The 24,116-nt window shown below is 54.1% G+C and overlaps 1 protein-coding gene across 1 annotated transcript in view; it reads left to right on the forward strand.

The window, feature by feature from the left end:
- SND1 (staphylococcal nuclease and tudor domain containing 1) overlaps positions 1 to 24,116 on the forward strand; it is a 501,059-nt gene that overhangs the window by 180,318 nt on the left and 296,625 nt on the right. Inside the window, exon 12 of the mRNA XM_077837914.1 lies at positions 16,595 to 16,695. Coding sequence (XP_077694040.1) covers positions 16,595 to 16,695 — 101 coding nt within the window. The remainder of the gene's footprint in view (positions 1 to 16,594; positions 16,696 to 24,116) is intronic.

Genomic DNA, 24,116 nt, shown 5'->3' on the forward strand with positions numbered 1-24,116 from the left:
GGTGCTCCGGGGGAGGGGCTGTCACAGCCGCTGGCATCTGCAGCAGGACACCTTAGTTCAGTGCCGTAATGCCTGTCCTGTGGGTGGGAGGGAAGAGCAGAGCCTCCCCCGTACCACTGACGGCTGACAGTCCCGTCCTCCCCATTGACCCCCCCTCCCCCATCCACCCAGGCTTTGGGGGAAAGTGGCTGCAGGGACGACTACAGCAGTACCTAGTAATGCACACAGGGAGATGCCAAAGCAGGAGCTGTCTGGGGAGGGACAGGTTGGCTGGATGCCCTTCCGCACCCAATGAGACCATGCCTTGCTTGTGAAGGTGGGCCAGGGGGCCGGCTTGCTGTGCAGGCTTAGGCCCAGATGGTGGGTGGATTGAAACGTAAGAACGACCATATTGGGTCAAACCAAAGGTCCATCTAGCCTTGCAGAGGACGCTTGTTAAATGAGATTGTCTCCAAAGCTAGGAACATAGAAATTGCCAGGCTGGGGGTCCATCTAACGTGGTCTCCAGCAGAAGCACCCAGGACCAGCTGCTTCATAGGAAATAGCAAGAACCCCAGCTCTGGGCAGCTGTGGGGTAAAGGACACTGTCAGGTCGGAAACTTGCCAACCCAGAGCAGAGCCCATTCCCAACGTGGACAGCTCGAGGAGGGCTCCTAGCTCTGCGTTTTAGCATTCAGCTGCAGCACCGGGCATCCTACTTCAGGCATCGCTAAAGCGGCGGGGTCTCCAAGTACTCACGTGCCCCTGGCGCCTGTCCCCTTAGCTGGCGCGCGTGTGGGGCAAAGCCAGGCACATCACTGAGCTTCATTTAACGCGAGCCCAAGTTTGCACCCCCATGCTGGAAAAACTAGAACCAGGGCAAAGACTGTGCCGCTTCCCCAGCCAGCCTCCCAGAGAGCAGGCTGAGCTGGGGCGCCGGCAGGGAGCCCAGCCTTCTCCCGTTGTGCTTCCCAGCGGCTCTGGGGAGTACAGTCTCCACTTGCTGGGGAGGGAAGGGGTGAGATTGGGACCCAGTGACCCAATGGCAGGAAAATGATGTCCCCTGTTGTCCCCCCAATCTGGAGGCTGTGCGGCCTGGTGGTGAAGTGTGGGACCCCCATTCCTTTGTCTCCATGCCCTGCCTGGCTTCGATCTCTAGGCAATGTGTGTGCAAGGCACTGGGCCGGCGTGCAGCTGCTGGGGATGTGGGGGGCTGTGGAGAGGCTCAGCTTGCAGGGGTGGTCTTCTCTCAGCATGGCTGCTGATCACGGGCAGTCATTTCGGCTATGTTGTGGGTGGGATGGCTTCTGGCAAACCCCCGGGCAGGCAGGCTGCCTCTCCTGGCTCCCAGGGCTAGACTGCTACGGGCGTTGTGGCCATGTTGGTGCCGGACGCCAGTGACCTGGCTGAGGTAGAAGATGTGGAAACTATAAGCCTAATACAGGCAGGTGGAATCTTCCCTCCCTCTTGCTCTGCCAAGCCGCTGATCTCTCTGCTTGGCACGTGGCTGAGCCAAAGAAGCGCTGAGCAATGCTTAGGGGACTGGCCCTTGGAAGACCCTCATCAGAGGAGGGCTGCCTAGCTGTTCTGCTTGGTGCCTCCTGCAGCGTGCGTGAGCTACGTGGCATGCGTCCTTGGGGCACTATGGATGCTCCACACAGCGAGCAGCAACGAGTCTCGGAGCCATGGTCAAACAAGCAAGGCTCGTGCTGCCATGCTAAAAGTGGCTGTACATGGCGCAGCTTGGGCTCTGAAGTCAACCCCCTCCCTAGGCATCCGCTCCAGCCCAAGACACAACATCGACACAGCTATTTGCAGCACGGCATTGCAAGCCCATGTCTAGCGACCTGGGCTCGGAGGCTGGCGTGAGCTGTGCAGACGGACCCAAAAGTGGCCCCAAGCAGCTAGTTCTGAGCCTGCGGAAGGTGGTTCCCTTCCTTGTGGGCAGGAAGGCTGGAGCGGCATTAGCGTTTGGCAGAACGAAGCAGAGGGGAGTTTGGCTTGTCCCCATCTCAACTGCCCTTTGAGCAGTGAGGTTAGTCAGGCTCTGCAGCTGTGCAGGAAGGGGGAGTTGAAGAGGAGAGTGGGGGGTGAGGGAAAGGAATGTCTGCACATACGCCCTGGCATGGCTGGAGTGCAGGTGGTGTCTTTACAGTGGTAACCCCAGGGAGCGAAGGGGTGGACTGCGCATCTCTCCAAGAAGTGCTGGAGGCAGGGTGTCGTGGGTTTGTCACACTGCATGGAAGGAGCATGGGGGAAAACAGTGTTGAAACATCCTGCTCCAAGCGGTCTTTGTTGGTCCCATCCTCATCCTTTGCCTCCTAGAACTGTCTTGCTGCCATAGGTGTGTGTCTCCAAGAATGGTGCATACTGGGTGTGCCGGATTGGCCACGGGGGTAGGGTGCCAGACTGTTACCCAGGCCACCCGGGTTCTGTTCCCACTTCTGCCATTGACTCTGGGCAAGTCTGTTCCTCTCTGCCTGCCTGCTTCCCCACCTGTGAAACAGGGATGGCCATTCTCATGCAGAGATCCAGTCCCTGTACAGAAGCCCGGTATTAAGAGCGATACTGAGAATGGGCCAGAACTGCCCTCTTGGTTTATGGGAAGAGCCCTCATGCCTGGTGCCTAATGCAGCTACCGCAGAAAGAGACCAGGTCGCTGCCTTGTATATTACACAGCCCTGCGAAATGAAACCAGACAAGGAACAGAGGGAAATCCTTAACAGTCTCCGTTACGGAGAGAGCGGAGCAGACAGACGTGGCCTGCAGTGTCAGCCTGGCTCAGCCGTTGCCGCTCCCTGGATGGCTCATAAGCGGCTATTTCCTCACCTGTTCATAGAGAGACCAGGAGCTCTAGTCATGATGAATAAGCCTCACCTGAGCAGCATTGTGATGGGGAGAATTTGTTCTAATGGAGCCTTGGCTCTGGGCTGTCCTGCCTTTCCCCAGGGCAGTAGGCAGCACCGCCCATCTGCTCAGCCAGTCCTTGGGGTGGGGCCGGACGCTCCCTGTAGTGACTGTAAAAGTGACCCCTCCATCCCTGCTGCTCCCTGCATGCTCAGGTTCCGAGTTGCCCACTTTCCTGATGGAGAATATTCCTCCTACTGCTTATTTCTGTTACTGCTGCAGAGCCGGCTTGTCTGCTTGGAGCGAGCTGGATTCTGTTCTGCCTCCTGCATCAACGCATCGTCTCCGTGCAGTCCAGCTGCAGGGCTTGCGAGTAAACCCCAGTAGTAATCCTTGGCTCTGTAGTGCTCCTCGGTAGCTCCCAAAGCACTGTACAAAGGAGGCCGGTGACCTTATTGCCCTGGGGCCTCCTCACTGAAGAGTGCAGAGCTGCTTACTCTGTAAACTCATAGGGGCAGGGATCATGGTTTTTGTGGAGTTTGTACAGTGCCTAGCACAGAGGGGTCCTGGTCCAGGACTAGAGTGCCCAGGTGCTATTAGTTATGTACCTAATAAATCATAGCAAAGTTTGTCCCAGGGCATGTTCGTTACTGGGGCTGTCATGTGAAAAGAAAAGAGCCCAGTGTAATCCCTGGTTGAATTTGTAGAGTAGCCAAAGAGCCCAGCTTGCTTGTGAATGAAGCGTGCTTGCTCTGGAGTCACGCTGTCCGTTGTCAGAGCAGGGACGTGCTTCGACAGGCTTGCCCTGTTGCTGGGAACGTGCTGTCCCACTGGGGTGTCCTGTGGGACTAGCTACGAGGGACCTGAAAACCTGAGCATGTGAGATTGTAAAAGCTGCTGCAGGAGGTAGTTTGTGGACATGGTAATGGCCAGCCCGCTGCACAGCAAACTGCTGGCCCAGCCATTGGCCCAGACCTGCCTGTGCCGGAGCTCCTGGGGCTCTCTTGGTCGTGGTTTAGCCAAGCGCACTCAGGCGGGCTCTGCTGTGGGCGTCAGGGATGTCCGCTTTTGTAGGGTGAACTCAGGACTTGGCACGTGTCACGGAGTGTGGGGGAGTCCAGGCCCTGCACCCCTCTTCCTGGGATTCGCCGTGACTCTCAGCCAGCCAGTAAAACAGAAGGTTTATTGGACAACAGGAACACAGTCCAAAACAGAGCTTGTGGGGACAGCCAGGACCCCTCAGTCAAGTCCTTCTGAGGGAGCAGGGAGCTTAGACCCCAGCCCTGGGATTCCCTGGGTTCCTCCACCCAGCCCCAAACTGAAACTACCTCTTTAGTTCAGCCAAGTCCAGATCACCCCAACCGCTCTCCCTTCACCCCTGGGCGGTTCTGCTCAGGCACTCTCCCCAGCAGTTCTGTCCCTGCCCCTCACCCTCTGCTGCTGGTCCCAGCTCCTAGGAGGAGAGGATGGTGTCTTCTAAATTAAATATCCCAGCTTGGCTCCAGTTCTTGGTGAGGTCCCCATTTCTCCAGCCTCTAAGGCACAAGCCTCAGTGACTTTACTGAGTCTGGGGCCGAGAGAGAAGTCCGTGTTCGCAGTGAGGGGTGTGTGGGCTTGGAAGCAAGGAAACAGCACTGGGGTGTGGAGGAGGGGCTGTGTTGCAGGATGGCTGGTGGGAGGAGGTGCGGATGGCAGGGGGTGGGTAGGCGGCTGGCACACCAGACCGGCTCCTCTGTAAATACTGAAGGTGGTGCCTATAGACAGTGAGCCCTCCTCTCTTCCTCAGACTTCCACCAGCTATTCATTCTTCCCTTTTAAAAATGCTCGTCAGAGGAGACAGGTGCCCCTCTGAGAGCTGGGGCTCTCTTCTCTGCTGCAGGGCCCAGCGGGCTCTCCGGCGTGTCTGCCCCTGCCACGGGTGAGCCCCAGCCCGGCCCTGTGGTCAGTGTTCTGGTGGTACATTGTCACTCCTCCCCCCGCTGGTGGTTGGGCTGTGCTCTGAGAGCAGCATTGCTGAGCTGGGGATGGCCATGGTGGAGCCTGGGATGGGAGAAGGGTTTTGGGGAGAGGTCGCTGGTGTAGAGTGGGGATGCTGTGGCTTTGGCAGGCCCGGTAACACACAACCCGTCTGTGTGGGGAGGGGGCTGCCTCCTTCCTTCCCCTCTATTCAGCACTTGGCCCGAGCTGCCTTGGAAACAGGAGCAGCTCCCAAAGGCTCTGTGACCCCAGCCTGGTGAAATATGGCCACATGTTCATAGACTCATAGATATTAAGGTCAGAAGGGACCATTATGATCATCTAGTCTGACCTCCTGCACAATGCAGGCCACAGAATCTCACCCACCCACTCCTGCATCCCATCAGAGGCCATTGCACCTATTTACCATGAATAGTTAAAGATCAGTTAATTGCCAAAATCATGTTATCCCATCATACCATCTCCTCCATAAACTTATGTTAATTAGCTTGGCTTGTCCTTATGGGGGCCCAGCCATTGAACAGGACACATGCCCCCTCCCTTGGTAACAGTGTGTTAGCAAGACCCTTTACATTAATTCAGTGGCTCAGGTCCCCTGCCAGAAATTAATTATTTAAACTTCTTGGTGCATTATTCCCCCCGCTCTGTCCTTGTAAAAAGCTGATGGGATGGAGCACGCTGCAGAGGCTGGAGGACGTCTCCCCTCCAGTCCATGCTCACCTTTCCTTCCTTCCCACCCTTCTCCCGCAGCGTGCAGGCAGCTCATTAATCAGGACCACAAATTCCCTTTGTGTGGGGGGAGGGTCTGTTTTTTTTGTAATGATCCCAGTAGAGTGCTTGGGCGCCAGGCAAGGGAGGGTGATGCTGAGTGTGCAGGCTGTACGAAGGCAAACCGATCTCTGTGTAGTGCCATTCTTCTCGGGGCTGGAGCTCCTCCAGGGAGGAAAACTGCCCGAGTGATTTAATTCACACTGACTGCAGCTGACCTTGGAAACTTGCCGGTAGACCACTGCTATCGACACTGGCTGTAGAGCAGAGCAAGTCCAGGGCTGGTTGGTGGGATGGGTGGGTGGGACGGATCTGGGGCAGGGGAAGAGGGGGATGGTAAATTGATGCCTTGGTATGACCACCGGCTCTGTTAGCAGGGAGTCTTGGGCCAGAGGTGTTTGTCTTGGAGCATGTGTGTGTGTGTGTGTGGGAGGGGATGCATGACCAGGCCACGTGCTGATTGCGTGGAGCTGATGGGTCACTTGTTGAACTGGCTATGACGTGGTGAATGCACATTCAGGTCCTGGGAAGCGAGCTGGGAACACCTGTGCGAAGACCTTCCCTTGCTTTGAAGGACACTGTGCACGGTATCTCCCCCTCTGGATTCTCTTTGATCCTTCTGCTTTAAGTGCCCTGTGCATAGGCCCAAGTCCGCTGCAGGAGAGCGGGCCACGTGCCGGTGCTTGGACGGACCAGCATGTTGGCCTTTGTTTCCATGAAGTGTTTCTCCCCATCAAATATTTAGCAAGGTGCAGGTCTGCTGGATGATGGTAATGGCCACTTACGGGAGTGTGTGGTGTCAGATGGAGCCAGCTGACAGCCTCCTGTGCTCGGGCTGCCGCAGGCTCTGCATTTAGATAGGCCCTTCTCCTAGCGGCGCACTCAGCCCCTTCCTGACACTACTGTACCATCACCCTGTTGCATGGCTAATTTAGGAGAGCAGGTGCTGTAGGGACTTGGCTCACTGGGATTCATGGGACCTGCCTCTGACTCCGCAGGCATCCATCCATCTCTGCCACTTTCCCCATCTGTAAAATGGGGATAATATGGCAGGAAGTGAATTTAAATTCTCCACACTGGTGTGTTGCAAAGCTAAACAAATGGAGTGCTCAAAGGCCATGGTGAGTGGTGGAGGCTATCTAAGCACCTAGGGAGTCGGGCCTCTGCTTTGAACTGCAGATGGGTGTCTCTAAAAACTGTCCACAGTGGATCATGTTCCCCTCTTACATTGCTTGTTTTGGCTTCTAAGCGCTTCAAGGCAGAAGCCATGTCCTTGCTGTAACTGTTCGTTATAGGATACTACTGATGATAGGGTGGGTTCTTTAAATGCAGCCTGATCAGAACTGTGAAGGCAGGAATCCTCCCTGCCCGAGCACTTCTGCACCTCTCTCAAGCTGGTGATCCATTGATGAGACGGGAACGTGGCTGAAGTTAGAATGATCCTTCCGAGGGGAAGCGGGGAGTGGAATGCCGCTCAGGGCGTGAGATAAACAGCCAGCCTTGGTAAATGAGGCCATTAGCTCAATGGACGTTGTATGCATGACTCAGTCCCCTCTATTCCTAGAGAGAGTAGCAAAGTGCACCCCAGAGGGGCTTGAAAGGAGGGAAGATCTGCTCACAGCCACAGCTGATCTAACACCGTGCTGTGTCCTCTGTGCCATGGGTCAATGCATGACCCCTCCCCTTTGGAGACCTAGGTGCAGACTCTCTCAGTAACAGGTGGTACAAACCACAGGCCTCGCCATGCCCCACGGCGTCTCTTGCAGTCCCATACCACTAGCAGACTCTGCTTTAGAGAGGCCTTGGGTAGCCAGCAGGCTGCATGGGGCTGGCGTGTTGGTGGAACTGCGTGGGGAATTCAGGGCTTGGGGGGCTGTTGGGTAGGATTGAGGGACATCTGCAAAACTGGGGGGCACATAGGGCTGGACTAGCAGGGGAGCGGCAGGCTGGAATTGAGGGGCACTGGCAGGGCTGGGAGAGCAGGGGTGTTGTGGGGTTAGGATCAGGTGGGATTGAGTGGTAACCTGGCTATGTGCCAGTTGTCCAATGGGGTCCCTCTAGGACTGGGTGTGAATGAGAATAGGGCAGATGCTGACACACAGGTTTGTGTTCCCTCTGTCATTTCCGTTAGCTGGCATCCCCTGCCTGGGTGCCAAGAAGTGAAAATCCCCGGTGGTGAGAGAACGAAGGCGGGTCTATGGCCTGGTTGTGGGGAGCTAACAGGAATGGCACCAAAACGCTAATTACACTCAGGGTTTAATTTGTGGTTTGCAGCTGCCTCCTGCTGCTGTAACATTGCTCGCTGCTGTTCTTGGAACCCCTTTGGGGTTCTTTGATACCATAATAACACTGCAGTTCTGAAGAGATGCGTGTTCAACAATCGCATAATAGGCGCTTTCCTAGCCCCTTTCCTCTCCGGGGCTTGGTGCTTTGCAAACCCTAACCCGTAGTGCCCCGGGGAAGCAGGTAAATATAATAGTGTAATCTCCGTTTCTGTCAGTGTGTCTGAGTGGTGTTCAGCACCCACTGCTCCCATTGATGGCAGGCCACTGAAAATCAGACCGTCAGTGATTTGCCAAAGGCCATGCTGCAAATCAGTGACTGCCAAGAATGCTATCCCAGCTCTCCTGACTGCTAAACCCAGGCTCTGTCTACTAGAGCAGTGGTTCTCAAGCAGGGGTACGCGTACCCCTGGAGGTACGTGGGGGTCTTCTGGGGGTGCGTCAGCTCAGCTAGAGATTTGCCTAGTTTTACAACAGGCTACATAAAAGGCACTAGCAAAGTCAGTACAAACTAAAACTTCGTACTGACAATGACTTGTTTATATGGCTCTGTGTACTAAACACTGAAATGTAAGTACAGTATTTATATTCAAGTTGATTTGTTTTATAACTCTATGGCAAAGAGGAGGAAGTCCGCGATTTTTTAGTACTAGTGCGCTGTGACACTTGTGTATTTTTGACAGGTTTCAGAGTAACAGCCGTGTTAGTCTGTATTCGCAAAAAGAAAAGGAGTACTTGTGGCACCTTAGAGACTAACCAATTTATTTGAGCATGAGCTTTCGTGAGCTACAGCTCACTTCATCAGATGCATACCGTGGAAACTGCAGCAGACTTTATATATACACAGAGAATATGAAACAATACCTCCTCCCACCCCACTGTCCTGCTGGTAATAGCTTATCTAAAGTAATCATCAGGTTAGGCCATTTCCAGCACAAATCCAGGTTTTCTCACCTTCCGCCCCCCCCACACAAATTCACTCTCCTGCTGGTGATAGCCCATCCAAAGTGACAACTCTTTACACATTGTGCATGATAATCAAGTTAGGCCATTTCCTGCACAAATCCAGGTTCTCTCACTCCCTCACCCCCCTCCAAAAACCCACCCCCATACACACACAAACTCACTCTCCTGCTGGTAATAGCTCATCCAAACTGACCACTCTCCAAGTTTAAATCCAAGTTAAACCAGAACATCTGGGGGGGGGGGGGGAGAGAGGAAAAAACAAGAGGAAATAGGCTACCTTGCATAATGACTTAGCCACTCCCAGTCTCTATTTAAGCCTAAATTAATAGTATCCAATTTGCAAATGAATTCCAATTCAGCAGTTTCTCGCTGGAGTCTGGATTTGAAGTTTTTTTGTTTTAAGATAGCGACCTTCATGTCTGTGATTGCGTGACCAGAGAGATTGAAGTGTTCTCCGACTGGTTTATGAATGTTATAATTCTTGACATCTGATTTGTGTCCATTTATTCTTTTACGTAGAGACTGTCCAGTTTGACCAATGTACATGGCAGAGGGGCATTGCTGGCACATGATGGCATAAATCACATTGGTGGATGTGCAGGTGAACGAGCCTCTGATAGTGTGGCTGATGTTATTAGGCCCTGTGATGGTGTCCCCTGAATAGATATGTGGGCACAATTGGCAACGGGCTTTGTTGCAAGGATAAGTTCCTGGGTTAGTGGTTCTGTTGTGTGGTATGTGGTTGTTGGTGAGTATTTGCTTCAGGTTGCGGGGCTGTCTGTAGGCAAGGACTGGCCTGTCTCCCAAGATTTGTGAGAGTGTTGGGTCATCCTTTAGGATAGGTTGTAGATCCTTAATAATGCGTTGGAGGGGTTTTAGTTGGGGGCTGAAGGTGACGGCTAGTGGCGTTCTGTTATTTTCTTTGTTAGGCCTGTCCTGTAGTAGGTAACTTCTGGGAACTCTTCTGGCTCTATCAATCTGTTTCTTCACTTCTGCAGGTGGGTATTGTAGTTGTAAGAAAGCTTGACAGAGATCTTGTAGGTGTTTGTCTCTGTCTGAGTGGTTGGAGCAAATGTGGTTGTATCGTAGAGCTTGGCTGTAGACGATGGATCGTGTGGTGTGGTCAGGGTGAAAGCTGGAGGCATGCAGGTAGGAATAGCGGTCAGTAGGTTTCCGGTATAGGAACAACACTCTCACAAATCTTGGGAGACAGGCCAGTCCTTGCCTACAGACAGCCCCCCAACCTGAAGCAAATACTCACCAACAACCACATACCACACAACAGAACCACTAACCCAGGAACTTATCCTTGCAACAAAGCCCGTTGCCAATTGTGCCCACATATCTATTCAGGGGACACCATCACAGGGCCTAATAACATCAGCCACACTATCAGAGGCTCGTTCACCTGCACATCCACCAATGTGATTTATGCCATCATGTGCCAGCAATGCCCCTCTGCCATGTACATTGGTCAAACTGGACAGTCTCTACGTAAAAGAATAAATGGACACAAATCAGATGTCAAGAATTATAACATTCATAAACCAGTCGGAGAACACTTCAATCTCTCTGGTCACGCAATCACAGACATGAAGGTCGCTATCTTAAAACAAAAAAACTTCAAATCCAGACTCCAGCGAGAAACTGCTGAATTGGAATTCATTTGCAAATTGGATACTATTAATTTAGGCTTAAATAGAGACTGGGAGTGGCTAAGTCATTATGCAAGGTAGCCTATTTCCTCTTGTTTTTTCCTCTCTCTCCCCCCCCCCCCCCAGATGTTCTGGTTTAACTTGGATTTAAACTTGGAGAGTGGTCAGTTTGGATGAGCTATTACCAGCAGGAGAGTGAGTTTGTGTGTGTATGGGGGTGGGTTTTTGGAGGGGGGTGAGGGAGTGAGAGAACCTGGATTTGTGCAGGAAATGGCCTAACTTGATTATCATGCACAATGTGTAAAGAGTTGTCACTTTGGATGGGCTATCACCAGCAGGAGAGTGAATTTGTGTGGGGGGGTGGAGGGTGAGAAAACCTGGATTTGTGCTGGAAATGGCCTAACCTGATGATTACTTTAGATAAGCTATTACCAGCAGGACAGTGGGGTGGGAGGAGGTATTGTTTCATATTCTCTGTGTATATATAAAGTCTGCTGCAGTTTCCACGGTATGCATCTGATGAAGTGAGCTGTAGCTCACGAAAGCTCATGCTCAAATAAATTGGTTAGTCTCTAAGGTGCCACAAGTACTCCTTTTCTTTTTGTGTATTTTTATGTCTGATTTGGTCAGCAAGTAGTTTTTAAGTGAGATGTAGCTTGGGGCATGCAGGACAAATCCTCCTCCCGAAAGGGGGGCAGCCTGGAAAGGCTGCGAGCCGCTGTGCTACCTCACACGCTGGTTCTTGCACACGTTTGTTTCTCCGCGGCACTGATCGCGCCATGCTGCAGTTCTCCCCCACCCTGTTGCTGTGGCCGTGGCGTAGCTGTTGCTGCTTCAAGGAGTGTCCCTAGGGTGCTCCACTGGAGGGAAGCAGACACGCCTACAGGGGAGCACCCTAGGGACGCGCACCTTGAAGAACCATTGTTACTGCACAAGGTGAGTCATTTCTCGTTGCTGTGGGTGCTGTTGGGTCAGTGGGGGAGAACATTTCAGCCGTCACCAAGACTTGCTGGCCTATCACATCAGCCTCCTTAATATCAGCTGCGTGGTGTTGGCCGCAGGGTCCTTTCAGACATGCCAAACCCGCAAAAAAAAAAAAGCAGCAGTTGGGCTTGTTTTTGTCTTAATTGGCTTGTGAGTTGTTTGTTGGCTAGTTTTTGGCTTGTAGCTTGTTGCTTCTTTGTTTTGAATGGCTCCCAGCAAGCAGGGGTGCACAGCGGGCCCACCACAGTCCCAGACTGCATTCCAGGAGGCTCTAGTCACAGAGCGTTGGGGTTCTTAGGGATTGGCTTGTTTTGGCCTTGTTTTGAAATGAGATTAGCTTGATTTTTGGCTTATTGTGAAAATCGGGGTGCTTATTTACCACGTGAAAGTTGGCAACTGTGGGTCCTTTCCACCTTTGGTCTCAATGCTTTGGCTGCATTTTGTAGCAGGCAAGTAAAGTGGGAATTAGATTGTCACATCCCTGCCTCTGAAAGTGGACCTAAAATGAAGCGTTGCCAGCCTGGATGCTAACTGTTTTGAGTCCTGTCAGATTGAATGTGTAGGGAATTTGTGGGGTGTTTTGTCCAGAGGGAGTGGATTTTGCTAAGAGAAGTGAAGGATTTCACCACGCTGGCATAGTACAGGCGGGTGGCATGTCAGCTTTGCCAGGGCATCTGAACCTGCTGTCCAGGGCAGATGCCACCATTCATGCCAACTTGTTGTGATACTTTGCATGTCTAGTGAACCTCAGTCCACAACTCAAGCCACTGTACTCCTTGCCCCCCATTTTGGAATTTGAACCCGCGTCTTGAGGTGTGAAATGCAATGACCCTTTGTGCTGCTGATGACCTTACCTCTGGTACATACACAGCACCCGATGCATGGCCGTGACCGTGTGCTGGAGCGTGAATGGGAGAAGTCATCCAAGCTGCTGCTCGCGTGAGCAGGCCTTTGGGTTAGCTGCCTTTTCTCCTCTTTAGCCACAAGCTATTGCCTGCTTCTGGTCAAGGCGTCTCCTAAATGAGCTGCTCCTTGCTGCTGAGCTGTATGGATGTGTGAGAAACCCTGGGGTAGTTTGAATTTCCTAACTTGCCTTTCCAAATAATCATTCCTCTCCCCTCCTCCCATATATTTATGACAATAGTTTCACCAGAAGGAATTACTTTAACCTCTCCCCTTAATTGCTCCTTAATTGACAGATTTCAGAGTAACAGCCGGGTTAGTCTGTATTCGCAAAAAGAAAAGGAGTACTTGTGGCACCTTAGAGACTAACCAATTTATTTGAGCATAAGCTTTCGTGAGCTACAGCTCACTTCATCGGATGCATACCGTGGAAACTGCAGCAGAAATGGCCCAACTTGATGATCACTTTAGATAAGCTATTACCAGCAGGACAGTGGGGTGGGAGGAGGTATTGTTTCATGATCTCTGTGTGTATATAATGTCTGCTGCAGTTTCCACAGTATGCATCCGATGAAGTGAGCTGTAGCTCACGAAAGCTCATGCTCAAATAAATTGGTTAGTCTCTAAGGTGCCTCAAGTACTCCTTTTCTTTTAATTGACAGAGCTTCCTCTTGTTGCTTCCCAAACATGGCTAGATGCGTTGTACGAGCAAGTGAGCCGATGGCAGGAGTCTTTGCGCGAGTTGTACCTTTTTGCATTTTTATGCTCCTTTTAAAATGCAAGGCTTGTAAAGAGCCGACACTTGAAAGGGCTTTAAAGACATTCGTGTAACATTGATGAACTTGATGCCTGTCTGTCTCCTGCTTCCTTTTGACTTGATCAGTCGAAGCTGAAAGCGGAACAAAGGTGCTAGCTCAAAGTACAAGGGGTAAAGCAGAGGAAAAAACCCTACCTGGGAAAAAAAAAGTGATGTATAAAAGATTCCTCCTGCTGGCTGGCTGCAGAGCACAGCTGAGCTGTGGGAGCCTGTCTCCAAAATCTCTCTGGTCTCCTTGGTGGGAGCACTCACTTGGTAGCTCTGTTGCATGGGCGGGGTGAGTAGCAAGGCTTTCTGTCCCCTGAGGAGGGAGAAGAGCTGTATGCTCCATGAAGTCCACTAGAGACTCGGCTATTGCTGATCTTCTTTGTGTGCAAGGTGCCCAGATGCTGCAGTGAGGGAACCCTAGGGCTGAGAGATGGCTTAGACCTGTGGGCATATGAGACACTTGAAGCTCCCTTGGTTGGTGACCTACCAAGGGAGACCTAGTGCTGGGCCCTGTCAGCGCCTATCTCCTCCTTTTTGCTGCCTGATTACCTCCAAGCAGGGGAGAGTCACCCTCCCTGCCTCCCACTGACCCTTCCTTCCTTCCTAAAACCAGCTGCTTCCACCTTCCCTCCCAAGAAACCAGGCCTGGGAAAGCACGCCTTAGAGCGCGATCTGCCAGGCCACAAACCCAGCAGGTGATGAAACACAGGCCGGGCCCGTGGCAGCTCCGGGGCCTTGTCTGCACTGGGTATGTCTGGCTCCCCTGGGGCATACTGCTGGTCAGGCTCGGTGGGGCAGATGCTCCTGTGCCATTCCCACACCACAGCTGCTGCCTTTGCTGCTGGAAAACGATGGGTCTGAACTCTGCTAGCAGGAGACAGTCCCACAGTAGCTGGGAAATCCAAGCCCCTGCAAGTCTGGCAAGGCAGATGGCTTGATGCTGACACCCTCTCCCACCTCCATCCCCCAATTACTAGAATAACCTCGGCTTTATCTGGATTAAGTGGCAGTTAAAATGTTGGGAAGTAAGTTTTTGGAGTAAACAAAGCAGCTGGATTAAGTTGGATTTACACAGAAATGTAGATGTTGGCAAGAATTAGGTAATAGGCTTTGTTCAAACACTTCAGCCCTTCAGTTGAAATTCCCCTAGCCCCTCTTGTGCTGCCCTTTGTATTGCAGTTGGGAATTGCTGTTCAAACTCGCCGGTACTGGATTGGACGCCTGTACCACTGCATTGTGCAGAGCTAGCTGATGAGTTGGAATTCTGTTGCATTTGTTCGAAAATTGATGGTCAAGCTGACCGAAAGGGGCCCATTTAACTTCACACCATAGAGCTTCTGTTCCCCCGTCTCATCAGACAGTGCCAAGGGGGCATTCGGCACAACTGAAGGGAGGTCCGTTCAAAATGGAGAAGAAAATGCTTTGTCATATAATGTTTGTTTGGCGTGTGGAACTCCCTGCTACAGGAAACTAAATCCAAGAAGTTAGTAAGGTTCAAAGGAGGTTTGGATAGTATCCAGATAACATCTTAGAGGAGTAAAAGCTAAATTTGGAAGGGGGAGAGCCCCTGTTTCAGGGTTCAAACCAATCTCTATTCCAGTTTGGGATGAGACCTTTATGGGGAGGGCAGATTATCCCCCATCTGTCCCCCACTGGGCTTCTTGCCCCTTTCTCTCTGTGTCAGTGACAGGATGCAGGACAGGATGGGCCTCTGGGTCTGATCCATCTGGCAATTCCTGTGGAGCGGGGCCTGCTTTTCAGAAAGTGCTGAGAATGGCCCCTGGGAAGAGCAGGCTCCTTTAATGCATCAAAGTTGGGCAGCCAAGGCCAAGAGTCACTCTTGAAAATGTAGAAAGAAGGGGAGGATGTGTGGCACCTTAGAGACGAACCCATTTATTTGAGCATAAGCTGCCGCTCACTGCATCAGCTGCATCCCTTGAAAATGTAGGCTGGTAAAGTCTGCATTCAGGATCTCCCACCTGTCTCTTCCACTTGGGCTTTTCGCCCTGTGTAAACCACGTTGGGTTTGGCTGATTTCCTCAGTTGTGGCTCCTCTGCACTGGTGCATCATCTGTAGCCTTCTTGAAAGGGAACAGGGATAGAATGGGACTATCTGAGCCCTTTACCACGCGCAGCGGCATCGCTGGGAATTTTTATGCAGGGGTGACTTAGATTGCAGGGAGGGCGCATGGGGCAGGAACAGCTCCCCCTGCCCTGGCTACAGGAGCCTCTGGAGGGTAAAAGTTCTCCCTGTGCAGAGAGCTGGCACAGGAGTGAGTGCTGCTTCAGCCCAGAGGGGTTTGTATCGTGCAGTCACTGGGAGACGATGGCCAGCAGCTTTGACCCTGGGAAGTCAAGGTTGGCAGTCTGGGCCTGTCTGTAGTGGGAGACTAAGGGTGGAGGTGTGGCCCCGTCAAAGTCAATGTTGTCACTGATGCTGCAGGGCCAGGGTTTCACCCATTGTGTGTGTTAACAGCCAACATGATTCAAAGCCCAGTGTAGACAGGTCTAGTTGTAGTTCACACAGCTCAGCTGGTCAAGGTGGACCTGGTGGGGAGCTTAGACTACGAACTGCCCAGCTAACCTGTTAAAGCTACCACTCGCCCTGTCTGCAGCAGGATTGTAGCAACCGTGTTTTACAAACACCCTTGTCGAGTGTGGACAGACACTAGCCGGCTAACTCCCCCAGATGCACGGGTCTCAAGTGGTTTGGGAACTGAATGCTAATGACAGTATGATACTGTCCAAGGTGGATGCTGATTTATATATTTAATTGGTATCCAAAGGGGTGTTCGGTGTTTTCCCAAACAACGATTTGTAGCTGGTTCTCAACACCCCACTGATAAGCAATGTGCCCCCATCTCTGCCAGCTGCCCACCTGTGTTAATGACCGCTGCCATTGGCAGCAGCAGGACTAAGAGCTCTAGCTAGTTTGCGTAAAATTATAGGCATGGTCTTGTGCTGGCGCCCTGCTGCATCTTGTGTGCGTTTGGGAGCGAGAAGCAGCGAAGTGGGGTCAGTCCTGCTCTCGCAGTCCAAACGCTGGAGCTGCGCTTTCCTCCCCGAGCCAAGGGCTGCAGCAGTGAAGTTCTGAGCAGCTTGTTAAACCTGGAAGGCTCCTGGTGTACGTGTTCTCTGCTATTGTCTCCTGCTGGCCTGTCAGATGCTACACTTGTAACTCACTGCACTGGCTGGCGTTAGCTGGGAAGTGCATGCTTTGATCCGACGGGGTATTTAGGAGCCTGTAGTTGGTTCTGGGTGTGGGCAGGGGGGCTCCCTTGTGAAAGGAGAGGAGGCTGGGGAGGGTCGCATTCAGAGAGCCCCTGGGCAGTATGGGTGCCGAGGCCCCTTCGCCCTGGGCTCGTTCCGTCGTTACCATGTGCTCTGGTGGTTAATGAAGTCTCAGATCTGGCTGCCTTCTCTTGCAGGTGAACGTCACTGTGGACTATATCAGACCAGCCAGCACCGCCACAGAGGCTGCGCCTGCCTTCTCGGAGCGCACCTGTGCGACCGTTGCCATTGGAGGCATGTGAGTATCGCCCTAGGCAGGCTGGGAACCCCGGGCTGGCCAGCTCTGAGATTGGGCACAGACTTACCAGCATTTCCAGCCACAGTTGAGTGGGATGATCATACCTGGCACTCTCGCTGATACCACCTTGGCCCCAGTGTCCCAGTTTAATGCGTAGGGCACCACAATGGGGGTTTTATAGCAGGTCTCAGTTGTAGATCCCAACGCCAGGTGAGGCTGTCAGGATTACCTAGACCAGCGGGTCTCAAACTTCGTTGCACTGCGACTCCAACCCCAATGCCCTGTCGTTACTCTAGAACCATGGCTGGCATTAGGGGGTGGTAAGCAGGGCAATTGCCAGCCCCCCCCCCCCCCGCAAAGCTATGTTGCTCAGGCTTCTGCTTTCTGCCCTGCTCCAGTGAGTCTAAGGCCGGCCCTGACGACCCCATTAAAACAAACTCGTGACCCACAGTTTGAGAACCGCTGAGCTCGTCTGCTTCTCTGTGTGACACAGGCCAGAGAACGGCCCCATCTCCTGAGCGTTTCTGGTTTTTGCTTTATGCTGCAGACAGCACTAAGTGCTGCTGCTTAGATGTTTTGGTGTGGAAGCCGAAGTCTACATGACAAATGTGTGTTCACACCCCTGAGCAGCCCAGTTCTAACCCCTGCAGGAAATGTAGACAAGCCCTAAGTCCTTGCGGTTTTTAGCCTTTCTGCACCTGTTGCCTTGCACAGGCGATAGCCCTCTTAGGAGTAGCACTGTTACCCTTGTGGTGAGTGCTAATACAAGCGGGGGATGTGCCCCAGCTCTGCGTTTTTCCGACTGTGACTGTTGGCAAGAATCTCCTGCCCACGCTTAGCATGGTCAGTCTGCAAAGCCCTTTGCATGTATTACTTCCCCTCTCTGCCCTGCCTTGTGGTGGTTCCGTGTTCTCGTACCCATATCAGACAGGGAATCACAAGGAGAAAGCAAATGTGACTTGCTCTCCATCCCTAAGGGGGTCACTGGCACAGCTGGGGTTAAAGCTTGTGAGCTTCTGGCTCCCAATCCTGCGCACTGGCCATCCACCCAAACTGCTAGTGTTTTACAAGCCATGTAAGGGGGCCATGCAGCTCCGAGTCCCCTGTGCTCAGATGCATGGGCTGGCCACCTCCCTGTCTCATGCTGCTCTTTCCAACTCTTCTTTCCATCAAGTAATTTACACATTATTTAACAGCTGCTCGAGTGCTTCCGAGCCAGACAGCTGTGAGTGGGCTGAGCCTGCAGCCAGATCCTGGCTCAGGGGTCTGTCATGCTCACCCTTGTCCCTTTGCCGGGCTGCTCTAAGGACCTTGGGGCAGGGACCCATGTGTTGCCTGTGTGGCTGAGGGATGAGGTGCTGCTCAGATGCAGACACCCCTGGGACTGCTGTCTCCTCTGGCTCTTGCCATACCCGTAGGCAGGTATAGTGCTCAAAGCCCAACACAGCTTCGGGGATCCGGGAGGAGGAGAGACTCCATGGGCAGTTCTGAGCCCCTCGCTCTGGGATTTATTGACCAGGGGGTGCTCAGGAAGCACCAGATCACTGCGGGTCCGTGCACTGTTGGGATTCCCAGCCGTGCCTGGTTATTGGAGAGATTTGGTTTATCCCCGCCCCACAGGAGCAGCTAGCCCATTAGCCCCCCTATGGCAGAGCTGACCCTATGTGGCTGCCATGTGTCTCTGGGTGGCTTGCAGCCTTCTAGTGCAGGTGTCTGCAGCCTCTGGATGGCACGGGAGGGCCCCAGGCACTGACACACGTGCTCAGTGCCTGCAGCCAAAAGCTTCCTGCGCCGACTCCGCTCTGGTCTGTGCTTGGGATGGGTGTATCTGGGACACATTCCCTTCCCCCAGCCCCTGGTAGCCATGGCAGGGTGGCTGGCTAATACCTGGCTCTTGTAGGACGGAAAGAACTTCCTTCTGGCTGTTTGTGTGGCCATGTCCTTAGCGTGCTGGGCTCCGTTTGTGGTCTGAGGCAGTGTGTCTGGGGGTGCTGTACTAAGGGTTTGCCCTAGGCTTTTCTTCCCAGCGGTTAGTTTGGAAAGCACCCCAAGTGCTTTGGGGTGTGCCCTTTCGGTTTTCAGTCTGAGGGCAGGTCTACGCTTCAAACGCAGCCTTGCACAGCTGTGCCGCTGCAGCAATGTCATGGAGACGCGCTAAGCCAACGGGGAGAGCTGCTTGTGCCAACTTAGTTACTCCCCCTCCGCGAAAGGCTGTAGCTAAGTTGTCAGGAGACGCTCTCCTGCCGACACAGCACTGTCTGCACCGGCACTGAGGTTGGTGTTGCTGGGGGTGTGGTTGTTCACACCCCCGAGCGACGGAGTTACACTAAAGTCGTTTTATTGTGCAGACCAGGGCCAAGGCCTAAGCTCTGGAGCTGTGTGTGCCTGGGGGGCCCTGCTGAGTGGAAGCCAGAAGTCCGCTCGTTCCTGAGCTTGAGTCTAATGAGGGCACTTGTGGCCTTCAGCCAGGCTTGTAATTCCTGCTCCGGGCTCCAGCCGGCCCTGAGTGCAGCAGCGTGTGGACGGTGTGCTGTCAGCATGTAGCTCGTGCACCTCAGCACCAGGCAGGGGAGAGGATGGCTTAGAGGGCTGACGTCGGGATATGGAGCCGCGTGCCTCCAACTTGCTGGCTGGAATCTGTCCCAGGGGGTGCCTGTTGCCATGTGCCAGCTCTGGGGCCTGTCTGGTCTGAGTCGAAGGGTTCAGTCTAGTTCCTAGTGAACAAAATTCCACAGGTGTCAAAGTGCCCCATGCCAGGCCCTCCCTTGAGCCCCCTTAGTGGCAGAGGGACAAAGGGTTGAAAGGGCCATAGAGACTGATTTCCCTTTTCACCCTGGGGGTGGGTTTCCCCAAGGCAGAGCGGGGGTGGGAGGCTACTCGTCGGGGCTGGGCCCGCCTGCTGGGGGGAGGAGGTGTCGTCTCAGGGGTGGCCGCGTCTGGTTTCTTGGGAGACCTTGGGGGCAGCGTTCGTGTGGCACTTACTGTCCATCGGTGGTGGTTGGGCCTGCGATGTGCCAGGCACTTCGCAGATGTTGGGCCGGGGTGGTCCCCGGCCTGATGAGCTGGGTGGCAGGAGGAGGGTGCTGGGTGGCTACCCTTGTTCCTGCCCCTGGGGTTTGGCTGGGTCACAGTGGGGGAGTAGGAGTTACCGTTCATCAGATGTAGTGGGGAGAATTGGCCTGGTCCCGACTGTGTCTGTGTCCCGTTGGGCTGATGGGGATGGCTGGAGAGGTTGGTGTCCCGTGAGACCTGCTGCCCAGGGGAAGACGACAGATCGTTGCATAGCAGCTTGGACTGATGGTAGCGTTTCCTTTCTCCTGCATCGGAGCTGCTGACATGTGATGGCCTGGCATTCAGACCCTGACCCCTGTGGGGCTGCTGAAGGTAGCGGTGCCGTCCCTGGGGCTCTTCCTGCCACTCTGTGCCACGCTCAGCACCATGGTGTCCCGCCACCCTTCTGGTGTACTCCCCACTGCAGGTTTCTTGCTTTTTCTCTCTGCATCCCTTGGGGGCGTTACTCTGATGAGGTGCGGTCGTAGTATAAGCCGCAGCATCGCTGGACGGTAGGTAGAGGCAAATCCCCTTGCCCCTTGACAAGAATGACCCTCATTTGTGTGACTTCATTGAAACTCACTCAGGGTGCCAGTGACTGGGAGAGCGAAAGGCTGGCGTTCCCATGGTCAGTGGCCATGCTGCAGACAGAGGCTCTCAGTCCATCAGCTGTTTCTCTCCCACCTGACTCCTGCAGCTCCAAGGTGGCTCTCGAGCTGGGCCGGCCTGCGACACGTAAAGGGTCGTCCCACTTGCTCTGATACAACCGTGGTGGCATTAGCATAAAGTGCGTTCGAGCGCCCGTCAAAGTGAGATATCTCTCGCGCTGTGTGCTGGGAATGAAGTGTGTGCAGCCGGTTTGGAACGGGGGGATGCAAAGGGGCTTCTCCGGTGCTGGGCTCAGCGAGGGAAGGAAAGGCTCAGAGTGGGTCTTGAGTTACCTGGCTGACTGTGTGCGCTAGCCAGCAACAGCACTCAGTTGGTAAATAGCATTTACATGTTGACGGCAGAGACCTGGCTGGAATGGGGGAGGCTAGACGGGTGGAAAAGCCCAGCTGCCTCCCGCGGTGCAGGGCAACAGTACCTCCCACGTGCTGTCTGGTCTCTCTTCAAATCATCCAAATGGTGGGGCCTGTATCGCTTTGGCTTGCAGTTGGGGCTGTTCCCTGCCGTAATTCCATCACATTGCTCCCAGCTATGGCCTTAGGCAGCTGTCCAGCTGCTCTTCTCCTCCCTTGGTGTTCACACCCCGCTGCAGGGCTGGCCCCTCCTGAACTGTTTCTAGCTCCACTGGGCAGGCTTAGCTCTTTTAATCTCTCCCCTGTTCCTGGGTTGCGTTCTGTGCCTCTTCTCTGAACTCCTTCCAGCTCTTCAGTATACTTCTGGCAGCATGGTGCCCGGGACTGAATGGAGTGGTCGGGCCCGGGGCACCAGTGCCAGGACTCAGAGGGACACTGGTCAGGATTGGGCACTTACGCAGTAGCGGGAACATCCGGAGTTATACCAAAGATAAAAATACCCCACCACCAAGGACTGCTTGCCTCTGGATCAGGGCTTGAGCGGAGCGCTGGGGTGAGGACACAGAACAGCCGGCCCCGAGAAGGCTGTCACTGCTCACTGCCGTGAGATCGTGCGCTGCCTTCTGAAATGGCTGGTGCTGGCCACTGAGGGAGACAGAACACTGGGCTGGATGACCTGGGCCTGGCACTCCGCATGCTCCTGGACGGGAAAGGGGCGTCTCCGCCCTGCCCCGCGGCGTGATGTGCCTGCACCTTCTGCCGTGAATTGCACTGGCCCCTTTTCTGGCTGCTGCGCCACAGAGCAAACTCCTGCCTGGCCTCCCCTCCCCCTTCCCATATCTCTGGCATTGCAGCGGCTGCGCCACAGAGCAAACTCCTGCCTGGCCTCCTCTCCCCCTTCCCATATCTCTGGCATTGCAGCTGCTGCACCACAGAGCAAACTCCTGCCTGGCCTCCTCTCCCCCTTCCCATATCTCTGGCATTGCAGCTGCTGCGCCACAGAGCAAACTCCTGCCTGGCCTCCCCTCCCCCTTCCCATATCTCTGGCATTGCAGCTGCTGCGCCACAGAGCAAACTCCTGCCTGGCCTCCTCTCCCCCTTCCCATATCTCTGGCATTGCAGCTGCTGCGCCACAGAGCAAACTCCTGCCTGGCCTCCTCTCCCCCTTCCCATATCTCTGGCATTGCAGCTGCTGCGCCACAGAGCAAACTCCTGCCTGGCCTCCCCTCCCCCTTCCCATATCTCTGGCATTGCAGCTGCTGCACCACAGAGCAAACTCCTGCCTGGCCTCCTCTCCCCCTTCCCATATCTCTGGCATTGCAGCTGCTGCGCCACAGAGCAAACTCCTGCCTGGCCTCCTCTCCCCCTTCCCATATCTCTGGCATTGCAGCTGCTGCGCCACAGAGCAAACTCCTGCCTGGCCTCCCCTCCCCCTTCCCATATCTCTGGCATTGCAGCTGCTGCGCCACAGAGCAAACTCCTGCCTGGCCTCCCCTCCCCCTTCCCATATCTCTGGCATTGCAGCTGCTGCGCCACAGAGCAAACTCCTGCCTGGCCTCCCCTCCCCCTTCCCATATCTCTGGCATTGCAGCTGCTGCGCCACAGAGCAAACTCCTGCCTGGCCTCCCCTCCCCCTTCCCATATCTCTGGCATTGCAGCTGCTGCGCCACAGAGCAAACTCCTGCCTGGCCTCCTCTCCCGCTTCCCATACCTCTGGCATTGCAGCTGCTGCGCCACAGAGCAAACTCCTGCCTGGCCTCCCCTCCCCCTTCCCATATCTCTGGCATTGCAGCTGCTGCGCCACAGAGCAAACTCCTGCCTGGCCTCCTCTCCCGCTTCCCATATCTCTGGCATTGCAGCTGCTGCGCCACAGAGCAAACTCCTGCCTGGCCTCCCCTCCCCCTTCCCATACCTCTGGCATTGCAGCTGCTGCGCCACAGAGCAAACTCCTGCCTGGCCTCCCCTCCCCCTTCCCATATCTCTGGCATTGCAGCTGCTGCGCCACAGAGCAAACTCCTGCCTGGCCTCCTCTCCCCCTTCCCATATCTCTGGCATTGCAGCGGAGCAGACCCCTCCCCCCACTGAGTGTCTGTGTCCCCGGGAACCCCCCCCCCCCCAGCCTGCTTGCATCTTTCCAGAGTGATCCTCATTTTGTTTCAAACCTAGCTCCCGTCACTGCTTGCCTTGCCCTCCTCAGGGCGGTGGGGGTGGGGGGGGCAGGGGTTCTCCCAGTCCAATACCTATGAATTTCATTCGTATGCGGCCCTCTCCTTGCTCACTAATGAAGGAGTCAGATGATTCCGGCCCAGCGCCTGTTCTCTGGATTCGGCACGCCACAGAGCACGATGTCTGCCTACTCTGATTGCAGCTCGGCTCGCCCTGCGCTGGGTGTTCCTCGCCCCAGGAGCACTGTAGCCCTGTGCTGCTGAGGGGTTTCCTCTGTGTCGTTCAGAACTTACTGACCCCGGGGCAGGAATCGCTGCATGAAACCATCCCTTCTGTTGGGAACACTGGGGCATGGCCACTAGGTAACTCGAGGGGATGGAAGACCATGAGTGTCGATGAAGCCCCCTCGCGCTAGGCCCCGGTGTCCTTGGCCCCCCTCCTGCCTGGAGGCACTCACAGCAGCTCTGCGTGCTAGGCCCAAGTGTCCTTGGCCCCCCCGCCTGGAGGCACACACAGCAGTTATGCTGAGAATCTGCAACAGTATGTTGCAGAGTCAGACTGCCTGAAACTAAGCAAGGCCAAACAGGAGAGATATGGAAGAACAATGCTGAATAAAGCAGCTTTATGTATAGTTTAACAAATGATACAGAGAATCAGGGAACTAGCTGGGAACTGGATTGGCTGGCTATATGGATACTTGAAGCAGCTTACTATTGGATAAGTATGCTGGGAAAAAGGATGTATAAAAGCCTGTGTAACTTCCTGCTTTGTTGTACAGGATTTGAGATTCAAATCTCCCTGTACCTGTTTGAAGCTTCAAATAAACTTTTCTGCTTCTCCACCCCGTTGTGATTATTGGGTGCAGCACACCGGGTAACGAACCAACTCAAGCTGTTGTTCAGCCTCTCGGCACTGGGTGCCGGCAACACTTCTGTCTCCTTGTGCTGCGGGTGCATCGTTGTTGGGACTGAAAGGAGGTTCCCTGCAGCCCAAGGCTGGGCTGACCCCCCGTGATGATCGCTGTGCCGGAGAAGAGGTGCTAGTCTAATGGTTTCTGCTTGGTTCCAGCTGACTTCATTATTGTGGTGTCTGTGTGGAAATCTAATCATTTAGCTGGGAAGGATTTTGGTGCATTTGCAGTAGGACATCTGGGACCATGCAAATAGGCTGGAGTCTTCATCAGAG

Source organism: Eretmochelys imbricata, chromosome 1 (genome assembly GCF_965152235.1).
Source record: "Eretmochelys imbricata isolate rEreImb1 chromosome 1, rEreImb1.hap1, whole genome shotgun sequence".
NCBI lineage: Eukaryota > Metazoa > Chordata > Testudines > Cheloniidae > Eretmochelys > Eretmochelys imbricata.